General features: G+C 41.3%; 1 protein-coding gene across 1 annotated transcript in view; it reads left to right on the forward strand.

Moving 5' to 3' along the window:
- Positions 1–14,261, forward strand: part of tmc3 (transmembrane channel like 3) — a 54,407-nt gene that overhangs the window by 19,315 nt on the left and 20,831 nt on the right. The window contains exons 6-9 of the mRNA XM_074623818.1: positions 8,092–8,190; positions 10,451–10,593; positions 12,998–13,145; positions 13,347–13,390. Coding sequence (XP_074479919.1) covers positions 8,092–8,190; positions 10,451–10,593; positions 12,998–13,145; positions 13,347–13,390 — 434 coding nt within the window. The remainder of the gene's footprint in view (positions 1–8,091; positions 8,191–10,450; positions 10,594–12,997; positions 13,146–13,346; positions 13,391–14,261) is intronic.

Consider the following 14,261-nt stretch of genomic DNA (forward strand, 5'->3'; position numbering starts at 1 on the left):
TTTGCCAGATACAGTCAGTTAAGTGTTTAGAGGTGTTGGTAGGACAGGATCAAGCAAGCTGTTTCCTCCTGCCTCCAGTCTTTATGCTAAGCTAGGCCAGGCCACAGCCTGACTCCAGCTCTGTATTTACACATACTTTATACTTTACTTTATACTTTATTATCAGACAGGTCTGAAATTTGTTTTGCATAACAGCAGCTCCGTTTGCAACATCACAGAAAGGACAAAGACAATAAACAAGGATACAAACATTTAAACATTACAATCACAGAAGACAATATTCAGGGCCCTTTAACGCACATTTGATCTGGGATTAGGCTCCATATTTAGTTTAAGGATTGACTGATGCAAAAAAGAGTGCTTCAGTCTAACCTTATTAAATCGTGGAACCCTGTATCTCCGATTCGATGGTAACAGTTGATATTCACTGTTCAAAACATGATTGGGGTTAGAGACAATGTTGTTAGCTAGCCTTAAGATGTTATTATGATAGGCTGATTCATAGAGTTTCTCAAGGGGTTGACCAACAATCTTTGAGCAGATTTTCATTTGTTGGAGCAGTTTTGACTTTAAAGTAGTTGACAAATTCTTGTACCATGTAGTATAACAATACTGTAGAACACTCATAATCACAGAAGTAAAAAACAATAGAAGAATTTGTTTACTCGCCCCAAAAGACCTGAGGCGGCGGAGAAAGTAAATTCTTTGTTTTGTCTTTTTACAGACAAATTCAATGTGGTCTTTCCAAGATAGCAGATGATCAATCATTACTCCCAAATATTTATATGAAAATACCTGCAGGATTTTTTCGTTATGAATAACAATAGGAACTTTATGAGAATCAGATGGTGAACCAAATACAATTTCTTCCGTTTTCTTTGTGTTAATCTGAAGAGCATTACTGTCACTCCACTCGACCATTTTGTTCACGCCATGTTGGTGCAGCTCAGGGTTGTCCGAGTGACTTAACAGGGATATTATAGCCGTATCATCAGAATACTTTAGTGTAAATCTTTTTATTAAATTTTTCAAAGTACATAGTCAAAACAACATACCAAACAATATAAGGTGCACAACATATCAGACAAGTACATACGTAACTAAAATACTAGAGAGAAAGAAAAAAAAAATAAAAAAAAAATTGTGGAACACTACTAAAATAACATACATTATACATCCATACTTGTGTGAATGTGGATTTTGAGAGTGTGTGTGTGTGTGTGTGCACGTGTGGGTGGGGGATGGGAGAGGGGGATCAGGGGAGCCTACATCTGCTGTTTAGATACATATTCATGTTCAAAGTAAAAGAGAAAAGGCCGCCACACTTTGAAAAACCTCTTAGATAAGCCTCTTGTTGAGTATCTAAGTTTCTCTAGCTTTAAATATGTCATTACACTTTCTATCCATTGAGAATGCGTCGGTGAATTGTTGGATTTCCACTGTAGTAGTATTAGCCTTCGCGCTAGCAGTGAGGAAAAAGCCACTGCATCAGCTTGAACCAATGACAGTGAGACTTCTGGAGGAGCTACCCCAAATATTGCAATTGTTGGGTCTGGCTGTATTTCTTTACCACAAATGTATGAAAAGGTTTCAAAGATAGCGGTCCAGAGTGGAACCAGGGCTGGGCAAGTCCAAAACATGTGATAAAGGGTGGCATCGTCTTGATGGCAACGGGAGCAAGTTGGATCTGTTCCTGGGAACATCTTTGCGAGTTTGCTTTTTGAAAGGTGGAGTCTGTGAATAATCTTAAATTGTAGTAATCCATGTTTTACACAGATAGATGTTGAATGGATCCGTTCAATTGCAAACCGCCAAACTTTATCTGAAATAACCGCTCCGAAGTCTTTACCCCATTGTTCCCTGAGATGGTTCAGTGAAGGCGATGCCACCCTTTGAATTTCACTGTACAGTCTAGATATCAGACCACGTTCAAGAGGATCCAAATCTAAAAATTCCTCAATCCAAACATTTGTCGGGCGAGATGGGAAGGAAACAAAAAGCTTTCTGACTAGACTGCGCACTTGCAAATACCTGAAAAAATTAGATTTAGGTATGTCATGTTCTCTAACAATGTGCTCAAAAGACATAAAGTTATTATTTTGAAAAAGATCCCTTATACATCATAGCCCCTTCCTGAACCATAACTGGAATGCAGAGTCTATTAATGAAGGTGGAAATAGCCCGTTAGATACGATAGGTAGCAAAGTGAGAGCCTGTTTATGTTTGAAATGTGACCTAAACTGGGACCATATTTTCAGTGAGCCATTTACAATGGGGTTGACTGTCTGCCTTTTTTTGCTGAGAGGTAGTGGTGCACAAAGCATTGATGGTAAGGATACTGGATTGCAAACAAATTGTTCCATCTCAGCCCATAATAGTCCTGTGCCCTCATAGAAACTTGATACCCAGTGAATAACTTTATGAATGTTGGAAGCCCAGTAATAATGCAGAAAATTTGGCAGTGCCAGTCCCCTCGCATCTTTCGGTCTCTCTAGATATGCTTTTCTAATTCTAGGAATGTTTTTGTTCCAAATAAAGGAAGATATGTATTTATCCAAACTCTTAAAAAAAGATTTTGCAATAAACACAGGAACATTCTGAAACAGGAAGAGAAGTCTAGGTAGAATGGTCATCTTGACGGAATTTCACGTTGTCCCAATTGGGGGCGTATACATTTACCAACACTACAGGTAAATTGAACAGCTTCCCCTGTACAATCACAAATCTCCCATCCTTGTCTGTAATTACTTTTGACTCTTCAAACACAACATCTCTATGTATAAGGATGGCTGTACCTCGACTCTTTGCTGTAAATTTTGAATGGAAAATTTTGGAAAAGCCATCTCTGAGTAGTTTATTGTGGTCTTTTGGGAGGAGATGAGTTTCTTGTAAGTAAACTATCTCCGCTTTCTGTTTGGTGATGTGGGAAAATATTTTACTTCGTTTAATCGGATGGTTAAGACCACGACAGTTCCAACTCATCACAACAGTGTTATTTCTATCCACCATTCCTTGCTCTTTTCAAATGTATCGCATTGTGGGCTCCCTGAAGTGTTGGGGTGGGGGTGGGATACAAACATACCATAAAACAATAATAATAATAATAACAACAACATACATATAACATTAGGCTGGCCTCCAAACGGGAGGCTGCCAGTAGCCTACCTACAGCTACAACTCCTAACCTACTTCCCAAGCAACTCCTCCAACAGGCTTGAGCTTCAACCAAAACTATCATTGAAAATATTATTTCAAAAACGAATTTGAATTTCTCTTTAACAAAGTTACTCTTATTATCATAACAGTCCCTTTAAGTAGCCTTTAAGTAGCCTTTCCAAAATGTAAAACATAAGCAGTAATGGGGCTTTCACCAAATTATCATCATTTTGGAGTACAAAACTCCCTAGCCAGGTATCCCATCCATCACCTCACCTTAACTGTGGGTGGTATATCAAATAAAACAAAAACGAACAGACTTATGATAGGATTATGCTTCTCACACTATTTTAAACATGCCAAAACCTCAATTAAACAAACATAAGTGAGAAGGTTGAATAACAGCCTACCTTCATCTTTGAGTAGAAAACTTTCAAAACCCCCAAAAAATTAAATAAATAAATAACAGGCTACTGTCCAAGCTGTCCATCTATGTTAGACTAGCTGTATCCCTCTTTCGTCGCCTCGGTGTATGGCCATTTACATTACTCAAACGTAGTTCACTGTTATATAATGGCCAACATGTAGTACACCAATATCCATTCATTTTATGACTTTAGCTTCCCCTTCACAAACTCCATGGCTACCTTGGCGTCCTTGAAGCTCCGTCTGATCCCCTCCGTGGTCGTGATTCTCAGCTCCGCTGGGTAAAACAAGCCGTAGCGTACTCCGTCGAGACGCCGCAGCTCACCGCGCACCTCGTTGAAGGCAGCCCGTTGTTTGGTGATCTTCTGGGTGTAGTCGGGTTGAATGCGTATTCTTTCACCATCTGGAGTAACAATCTCTTTTTTCTGTATGGCCGTCTTCATCAGCAACTCCCGTTCCTGAAAGTAGTGGCACCGCACTATCAGTGCTCTCGCTGGCTGGTCATCTCCCGGTCTTTCCCGTAAAGTGCGGTGTGCCCGGTCCAACAGAGGAGCTTTATCCAGCCCAAGAGAGTCCATAAGCAGTTGTGAAACAAATTCTGGAACATGTTTTCCATCCTCTCGTCTCTCCTTCACACCGATTATGCGCAAATTGCAGCGACGGGATCTAGCCTCCAAGTCCTCATTCTTCTGCTCCAGGCTGGTAACGTCGCGCTTCAGCTGGGCTACCTCTTGTTGAAGGCAGGTTATAGCGTCTGAGTGTTCGTTCCCTGCTTCCTCCATATCGGACACCCGGGCTTCCAGTGCCGTGGTCTTCATGTTTGACTGCTCCATCGCATTTTTAAATTCTCCTCTTAACTGTCCACACTGATTTCTGATCTCAGTGGCTTGAGTCTCTGCCTTCTCGTCAATTTTCAAGAGTAGCTCCACTTTCAGTGTCCTTATCTCACGGAGAATCGCCTCTTGGCCACTGCCAGCTACTTCGCCCGTGCTCTCCTTGCTAGCTGCGGGCATGCTAGCTTCTTGTGTCTTGTGGCGCGGCATGGTCCGTCAAGTTCTAAACTAACGTTACAACTCTGCTTCTAGTGCTATTTTATCTTCCCCTTTCACTTATAATTAAACAGAGACACTTTACACTGGTCGAGAATGTATTTCTGCTTTGATAAGTCAAGTTTGGTGAAGCGCTCAGCCTGACACGTCTTCACATGGTGTCGCTCAACCGCACCATCAGAATACTTTAGTATGTATTGATTTGGTGTATTTGTACGACAGTCATCGGTGTAAAAGGTGAAAAGCATAGCTGAACTCACGCAACCCTGAGGGGCCCCGACGTTGGTCGTGATGGCAGTGGAAAGGGTTTTATTTATTTTTACAATTTGAACTCTGTTAGTGAGAAAGGAGGCATACCAGTGTATCAAATAGGGATTCAGTTCCTGCTGGACCATTTTTGACACCAAGATGTCTGTCTGTATTGTATTGAAGGCTGATGAAAAGTCTAGAAAAAGGGCTCTTGCATAGGTTTTTGGTTTGTCTAAATGTTTTGTAATAATATGAACCAGAGTGGCAACAGCGTCTTCTGTACCACAACCCTGCTTATATGCAAATTGATATGGATCAAGTTTGTCTTTTGTTGTACTGACAAGATATTGGAGCAGAATTCTTTCTAGAGATTTCATAATCACTGAGGTAAGGGCTATTGGTCTAAAATCCTTGTGTTCTTTAGGACATGGTATTTTGGGTAAAGGTTTTATGTGCGCAGTTTTCCATGACAGAGGTACAGTGTGCGTGTCTACAGAAGCCTGAAAGACTGGTTGCCACACTGGTGCCAGCTCGGTTGCAAAGTTCTTCAGAAGGAAAGCGCAGCATTCATCCGGTCCAGCAGCTTTCTTGGAATTTGTACACCGAAAACTTTTCCTAACATCTTCGACAGTGATGACAATTCTGTCTGAGGTAGTTGGTATAATAGTTTTAAGTATTTCAGTGCACTTATCAGAATTATCTAGTGATTCAAATCTGGTAAAGAAAGTGTTTAGGTCGTTGGCAAAGCAAAATTCATTATCTGTCACAATAGGTTTAGTTGGAGATGACATTCCTGTCATAGATTTCATGGTATCCCACACCTTTTTAGAGTTATTAGTTTTAAAGGCATCTTCCAGAAGCTGTCTGTGTGCCAGTTTTGCTTTCCTCAATTTGATTTTGAGCTCTTTTCCTGTCTGTTTAAGTGCTCCATAATCTTTGTTTTTGAAAGCCACTTTCCTTGTATTTATTACTTGTATTATGTCCCTGGTCACATATGATTTATTATTTGGATAGATTTTAATCTCCTTTGTTGGGACAACCAGCTGTACAAAAAAATTTATATAATCATTTGTAACAGTAGTCATTTCTTCTAGTGATCCCTCCTGAAAGATTTCCCAATTTGTCCAATCAAAACAGGCTTTCAGTTGCTCCCTACTTTCATTTGTCCATGTCCTTATCACTTTCTTTTCAGGTTTACTTTGCTTGAGTTTGGTCTTGTACACTGGGATCATGTGCACAACGTTATGATCGGAATTTAATACGGGTGGCCTACACTTAGAAACATAGGCACCTTTAACGTTTACAAAACACTTGTCCAGGATATTGTCTTTTCTTGTCTGGTCCTTAACATACTGTTCGAACCCAGGTAACACAGTCTCCAAGTGGCACTGGTTCAAGTCCCCCACCACTATAGCCGGTGCATCGGGGTGGCTGAGTTGTAGCTCATGAACACAGTTAGCTATGGTGCTGGCCGCCTGTGACGCTTTGCCGCTGGGAGGCGCGTACACAACAAACAGCAGTATACATCCAAACTCTCTAGGTAAATAAAAAGGTCGTAACGTCATGCCGAGAATTTCTACATTGGGATCACAGATCTTATATTTAACTGAGTGCGATCTGCACCATAGATCATTTATGTACGCGCAAATACCGCCTCCCCGAGTTTTTCCAGAGTCCACATCCCTGTCTGCCCGCACAAGGGTGAATCCTGGGACTTCAAAGAGAGAGTCGGGCATTGTAGCTTGTAGCCAGCTTTCCGTGAAGCATAACAGTGATGCCTCACGAAATTCGTTACAGTACCTTGTGTATGTCCGTATCGCATCCACTTTATTGCTCAGCGAGCGCAGGTTTGTAAGAACAATAGACGGAAGAGGTGGCCGATTGAATCTCCGCCGTAGTCGGTTCCGAATACCCCCTCTTTTTCCTCGTTTCTTTTTCCTATTCGTTCTGATCAGCTCCTGAGGGATGTTATCCAGCATCGAATGGTAGACGTGGCTTGATGTCATCTCCCGTGTCAGCTCGGGTTGTAGCTCCAGCAAAGTCTCTCGACTGTACGAGCGTGCGAGGCACGGCTCCTCGCCACACCTGTCCATGTTGCCACTCAGGTGTGCGGTTGAAAATTGCACCGACAAACATTGTCCACGGAGGCCAATAATCCACAGAATCAGAAGCGTAGTTTTCAGGGCAGTCATCATCTTACACTTTACACAGGGACAGTTCTTACAGACGCAACAATTTAGACAGCAATTAAACAAAAACAAAAAACAAAACATAGAGCAAACGGAGCATACTGAGACGCAGTGTGCAGCCGAGCAGCGGACCGGAAAAAAAAAAACATACACAGATTGATATCAATCCTCTCATCTCAGGCTCAGATAGAACTGTTGAACTATTCCTTTATTTAGCATGTAGCTACTGACATAACTAGTCTATAGTGCCATCAATAACTAGAATGGCACTCGGAGAGCGCAGACCTCCGCCCCCATCTCCGTTCAGCTTGCGCCATCATTCACGTGTATTTGTGTTTATGTTGAGATCAGCTGTACATAGCGGAGCATCGTAAAACACTTCATTCAAACTGGACAGAAACAAAACAAAACTCACCTAAACCATCGTCGTTACTCTTTCCAACAATCACCAAGTGTGCTTTGGTCCAACTCAACTGTAATTTCACTGAGTTTAATTTGAAGTTTAATTTTCCCTCTCTCTGCAGGCAGAAGGAAAGAGGCAGGGTGACGCGTCATCAGTTACACTGCGCATGTCTTAAAGCCTGTGGTGTTAATGCACAGGTTAAGCAGAGTTATTAAAAAAAAATCCCGAAGCCGGGTTATGATCCGTATCGCCATTAAAGTCGAATGGATTGTTCATTGTGCCACACCTCACCCCTCCAAAAACGTTCATTCAAATCCATCGAGGACTTTTGGAGTAATCCTGCTAACAGACAAACAAACCAACAAACCAACAAACCAACAAACAAACCAACGCCGGTGAAAACATAACCTCCTTCCTAGGCCTTTGGCCTTGGCGGAGGTAATTACAATGACCTGCAAAGAAACTAGCAGCCAGCTTTTAACAAAATCTGTTTCACAGGGTAAAACATTGGAATCAAACTAACTACTATGAGACCTGTGTGTTTCTCTTCAGTATATAAAAGGTCATGGATGTACTATTATCATACTGCATTGACTTGGTCTGTGTTTGTTTGTACTAGCTGCTGGCTGGAGCTCCGTTTGGAACGACGAGGAGTAAAACTATCCCCAAGGAGCATCTGGCTTCAGCCCAGGACCTGGACACCATCTGGTCTCTGGGGGTGAGCCTCTCTTTCCTTTTACTGCTCTGTCAATAGCACATTACTCACAGATACAATGGGCCATTATTCTGACATTACTTTACTGCCTCTCTGACCTCTACTCCAAGGCCGCCCCCACCTTCCACATCTTAGCGCACTGGGCTTGTAAAGACCTATTATCATTATTAAAATATCGACATTTACAATTAATTTAAGGGCAATAATGATTCAGAGTTTTCCCGTGTGTTGAGCAGCTGTGATCACTCACCTTTTTTGAGAGAACCACCAACCCTAGAAAGCTTTCTGGCTCTGGATTCCGGTGGAGTTTTGTCCTGTTTGTCCATGGCCCACTTAATAGAAATACTCAATTTGTTGTAATTCATTTTTACATAATATTACATAATCTAATCTAATCAATCCCTTTCAGACATGCATTTTGTTACTTAAAGCAGCAGAGAGAAATGGAGCAGATTAAAAAAAAGTTATTTTTATTAAACGGTCACTATATCCTGACAGTAGTGTATGAGACAGGTAATCTGAGAAAAATCGTGTGCGTCATATGTGAACTGTTCAAAGACGCGAGCTGAGAGGCTCGTCGGTGCATCACAGACACATTCCAGATATCTAGCAGGCTAAATATCTGGACCTGCTAGGAAGCTATAGCTAATGAGAGCGCAACACACGGGTTGAGGGGTAACCTGGCCTGGTCGCCTCTAACAAGAGGAACTTGTGTTGCATGTGCAACACGGACCAAAGTTGTTGTTGCGCCTAGCAGAAACTGGCTAATACAGTAAAGACGTGTGGAAACATGCTATTTTTTGAACTCATGTGCCAAAGACAACATCAACAAGCATGACTACAAGGAAAGTTCCACAGATTCCTTGAACAAAAACATCTATTTTTTACTGTTATGTCCGTTCCCGTGTCACTTCATTCACTTGTTTCCATGACAAAACGTAGTTTGGAGACCTCATCGCGGATTCCTCCTGGTGAAAGATCTTGTAGTGTGTGACCCCCTGTTGACAGTCAGTCATATAGTTTGAAAACTTCAACAAGACTCCTGATTACAAGACATCAGGTTGTGTACAATCTGACGTTTGTTTAGTGTGAACTTGGCTTAAGCACCTACGACACTTTTATGTGAAAGTTAAAGCGCCAATGTTACTATGGAGGACGGAACCTGCCAAAATAAAAAAATAATTAATTAATTAATAAATGTCTCAATAAATAAATAAATATAGCAAAAATAATATTAAAAATAAATGTAGCCATTAATTGATTGATAAAATGTGGCATAAATAGATATTACCATTTTAATTTGCTTCTTTATATATTTATCTTTGTATTAATTCCCTTATTTATTTGCTCTAGTTTTTCCTTTTATTTATTCATGTTATCATTTTTATAATTTTTTTAAATGTATTTATTAATTTTTATTATTTATTTATTTTTAAAATGTGTGTATTTATTTATGTATTTATGCATTTATTTCTGCACAATATTCCCTTTGCATTTCACCCCTTATTTATTTCCCCAAACTAATTTATTTCTGTATTCTTTTCTTTATACATTTCTTTACACTTTTGTTTTTACATTTCTTTTGTCACATTTTATCAATGTGGCTACATAAATGTTTTTTTATATTTTTGCTACATTGAATGACATTTATTTATTTATCGAGACATTTATTTATTTATTTATTTTTTATTTTGGCAGGTTCCGTCCTCCATATGTTACTCGGTCATTACCTAGAAACATTTCAGCACGAGTTTCACCTTGAATTAAGGCTTCAACAGCGCTCACTGATGTAAAACAGGAGAGCATTCTTCTTCCATCATATTAACAGCTACTTTGCAACTCACTGCTGTTCTTCAGCAATGACACCACTCCCTCTCATGCACCAGTTGACAAATATCACATAAGCATTGTGGCTTTTTAACTGTCCTTATGTACATATGTAATGTGACAGAGGCGTTGGAGGAAAGGTCAGGGAGTCAACAAAAACATTATAATTCATCCTCTGCACACCATGAACATCAGTTAATGGCATTTGTGTTTGTAGCTGTTGTGATGCGTTGCTCACAGATTCAGCATTCATGATGATCTTTAATGATTCTCTATTTACCTCACTGCTTATGTTTCAGACGTGTTAGACTGCAGAGCCTCTTATACTGTAGATGGAGTTGATTTCCTAGTCATGTCATCATGTACTGTACCTCCTGTGTTGTGTGTGTGTGTGTGTGTGTGTGTGTGTGTGTGTGTGTGTGTGTGACCTCCACAGGGCTACCTGCAGTACTCTGTCTTATTCTATGGTTACTATGGCAGGCTGAGGAAAATTGGCAGCGCAGGCTACCGGCTGCCCCTCGCCTACTTCCTGGTTGGGATGGCTGTCTTTGCCTACAGTTTCATCATTCTGCTGAGAAAGTAATCACTACGCTCTTTACAACTCATGATTAGTGAAAACGATCGATGATATAATAATGTGATGTACTGCCTGAGGATGACGGTCTGTTTTAGATCATGATTATATCATTTATTTTTTTATTTATTTGTTATTATTTGCACACACATGAAACTTAAACACATGAAGCCACCGGCTCATACAGTGGACCTGAAGCAAGTTCAACTTAACCGGGGTATCTTCTCGTTATCTGATTTAGCTAACCCTAACAACCGAGATCCTGCTAAGCGGTCCTACGAAGGTGGTTATCAACTCGGTAAATCAACCCAGGGTTTCTCCATCTGGCTGTGAGCGCGTTCACATGAACGGGGAGGTGTTTGCAGCATCTGACCAATCACAGATATGGACAAGTCTACTGTCAGCAGACAGACAGACAGAGCGGTACATTTTACAAAGGAAGAGCAAACTATATTAGACAAATACGAAGAAGTTAAACACTTAATCCAGACTAAAAGTAACACAGTTGAAGCTGCAACATGCAGGAAGGACAGCTGATAAAGAAAAAACTCTAATATGTGAATGCGTAACTTAACAGACGTATTAATTTAATGGAATACTCAAAAGTTAGATATAGTCATCTAGATATAAATAGATTTAACAAATGTAATGGATGGATGGGTTACACCTCATTACATCCATTATTTATGATACGGCGTGTGTGACTATTTCAACCTTCTTTCAGCTGCGTCCCGTCTCCGGCGGTGTGAAACGGACTCAAGAGCAAGTAAAAAAAATAAATATAAAAACATAATTTAAAGCGGTAAACACCCACAAAATAAATCCAGCTGTCCTTCCTGCATCTATCAGTTTTGATTGTATTGTATTCAGCCTGAATTATGACTTAAACTTCTTCATATTTTTGTATTATTATCATACGATCCGCGCACTCAGCTCTGATTGGTCAGTAGGCGGTGCTTTATACCCGTTGATCTCTTATCTGGAACATAACCTGCTCCGGAGCAGGTTACCTCGCTAACCGCAAATCCTGCTACGTAGTACAGGCCTCTGTACTGACTGCAATGTAAACACATCCGCGTATAAATGCTGAGAGTTAGTGACGTAGGATAAAAAGTAAGAAAGAACCCTTATTGTGGGCAGGAGGGGAGGTGGATGAGTCCAACAAACACAGGTAGGATTGATTCATACCGTGCCCGAGTACGATTGCCCCCCCTCTCTGGGCAGCTTCCACATTGTAAAGTTGTTCCGTACCCGAGTACACTTGCGTCATCATCTACCTGTATTTGTTTATGTTGAGATCAGCTGTTCTAGTAGCGGAGCATTGTAAAACACTTCATTCAAACGGGACAGAAATAAAATGAAACTCACCTATATTGTCGTCGTTAGTCTTTCCAACAATCACCAGCTCTGGTTTGGATGGAATAAACTCTTATTTCACAGAGTTTGATGTGAAGATTGAACGACTCTACACGTTGTCTCCCCCCACCCCGTCTCTCTCTCTCTCTCTGCCCACTGAGCACATGAGCAGCTGTGCTTCTCTTGTTCTTCGCAGACAAACCATTAAATCAGCTAAATAAAATAACAAACATCACTCTACCCCATTGCCTACTATTGTTTATATTTTAAGGAACCTCTCGCCGGCCTACTGTAGATATGATACAGTTTTATATCTATGTATACAGATTTCGGAGGAGACCGGCGAGGTCTAAACTACTCGCTGACTGCTAACGCTACTCGCGTTAAATTGCGGTCCACTTCCGTGTTTTGGCACACCTGATGCGAACCGTGCCCGAGTACACATGATCCGTACTCCAGACCACCTTTTCAAGTGGACTCGGGTACGGATTGACGAACCGTGCCCAGGTAAGGTACGGAGCGTTCACTCGAACTGGACTTTGGGGACAAGTGGACTTGGATCCGGCCCCAGGTGCCTAATGTGAAAGCACCCTAAGACTGTTGGACTGTCTCTTTGAGGCAGCAGTGTTCATTACACCCCACCATACAATGTAGTGGACAAGACCGCACAACATATCTAAGAATGATCAATTCATCATTATATCATTCTTAGAGCCTTAAGAGGAGGAGGGAGTCACCATAGGAAGAGGCATTTAAAGTCAATGAGGTGTGATTATTTTTGCGTAGGCTGCAAATGTAAATAATGTATATCCTGCAGGTGGTGCCAGAGGAAAGGTTAAGAGGTCACAAAATCATTCATTCTATAGGAATCTGAAATATATCCACCAATTCCATATCAATCTGGCCAGAGTTTGTCGAGAATCTCCCTCTGAACCAAAGTGTCGGACTGGTGGACTGACCGATCACCTGACTAGCATCACTATCCAAAAAATATCGCTTTGATAATATATCGTATGGTTTGATAATATGCTCTACATAATAACACTCCTGCAGAATGGCCAAGAACTCTCGTCTGAGCCTGGCCAGCGCCTCTGACGAGAACTTCACGTTCTGCTGGAGAGTGTTCTGTGCCTGGGATTACCTGATAGGAAACCCGGAAGCTGCGGAGAGCAAAGGAGCTGCCATCGTCAACAACATCAGGGTCAGAGACGCTTTACACTACATTACACCTTTATTCACCGTCCAAGCAAGGACAGCCCCTTTATTCCTGTGGTAAATCATCTCTAAGACCTTACATGCACAGAGCACTATGAATCAGAACTTGTGACCCTCAAACTAATGACAGCAGTGCTAATCAATGCTAATAACAGCAAAACATAATATCCCGTGTTTTTCTGCACAGGAAGCCATTGTTGAGGAGCAGGAAAAGAAGAAGGATACCAGTCTGTAGGTGTCTCTGTTATTTGTTTCTTGTCTTGCATGTTGTCTGTGCATCTTCTTCTTCTTCTTCTTCCTCTGGGCTTTTCCCCCCCTTTGAATAATTTTCAAACCCATCTGATTTACAGCACCCTGCGTGTCAAATCTCTGTAGTTTATACACCGTTCTGTGCACTCATCCTGACATAAGTTATAGAAATTGACAGTAAATCACAAAAAGGACACTGAGGACTGACTGAAGTACTCTGGCATACAGTAGTAAAAAGTACTTTTAACTTATCTATTTTTAACCTACTTCATAACCTCTCATGGAATGGGTTATTATGTGGATGTAGAATATGTACAGCAGAGGCTCAGACCTCGTCACTCCCCACAGGCAGACACCGAGCGCAGCACAGCGGGAAGTCTGGAGTGACGATAACTTCACTCAAACTCAGGTGGATGCTGGTGTGGAGGTGGGGCTTTTGAAAGGCTATAATATCTCCCAGGTGAGTGGTGGTGTGGCAGCAGACATGACAGTAAAAGAGAGAGCAGAGCTCTGACAGCTTAAAGTTACTACCAAGGACTTTTAACTGGTTGTGAAACAGTCTCGATGTAATCCTGATGCCTCTAGATCAGTGATTATCAAAGTGGGGTCCGGGGACCTCCAGGGGTCCCTGGCACTCTGCCAGGGGATCCGCGAAATAATTGGCTATAAATTATAAAATTGTGCTGTATCATTAAAAAGTGCATATCTACAGATGGGGACCATTTGCACCAATAAAACAAGAATATTTGACTCCCACCCACGTTAGCTTTGGGCCAATAGAAACTATGATATGATTGAGAAACATCACCTCAACCTGTCATCAATCGGTCACTTCACTCACTCTAATGCAAAT

The sequence above is a fragment of the Sebastes fasciatus genome, chromosome 2 (assembly GCF_043250625.1).
Source record: "Sebastes fasciatus isolate fSebFas1 chromosome 2, fSebFas1.pri, whole genome shotgun sequence".
NCBI classification, from domain to species: domain Eukaryota; kingdom Metazoa; phylum Chordata; class Actinopteri; order Perciformes; family Sebastidae; genus Sebastes; species Sebastes fasciatus.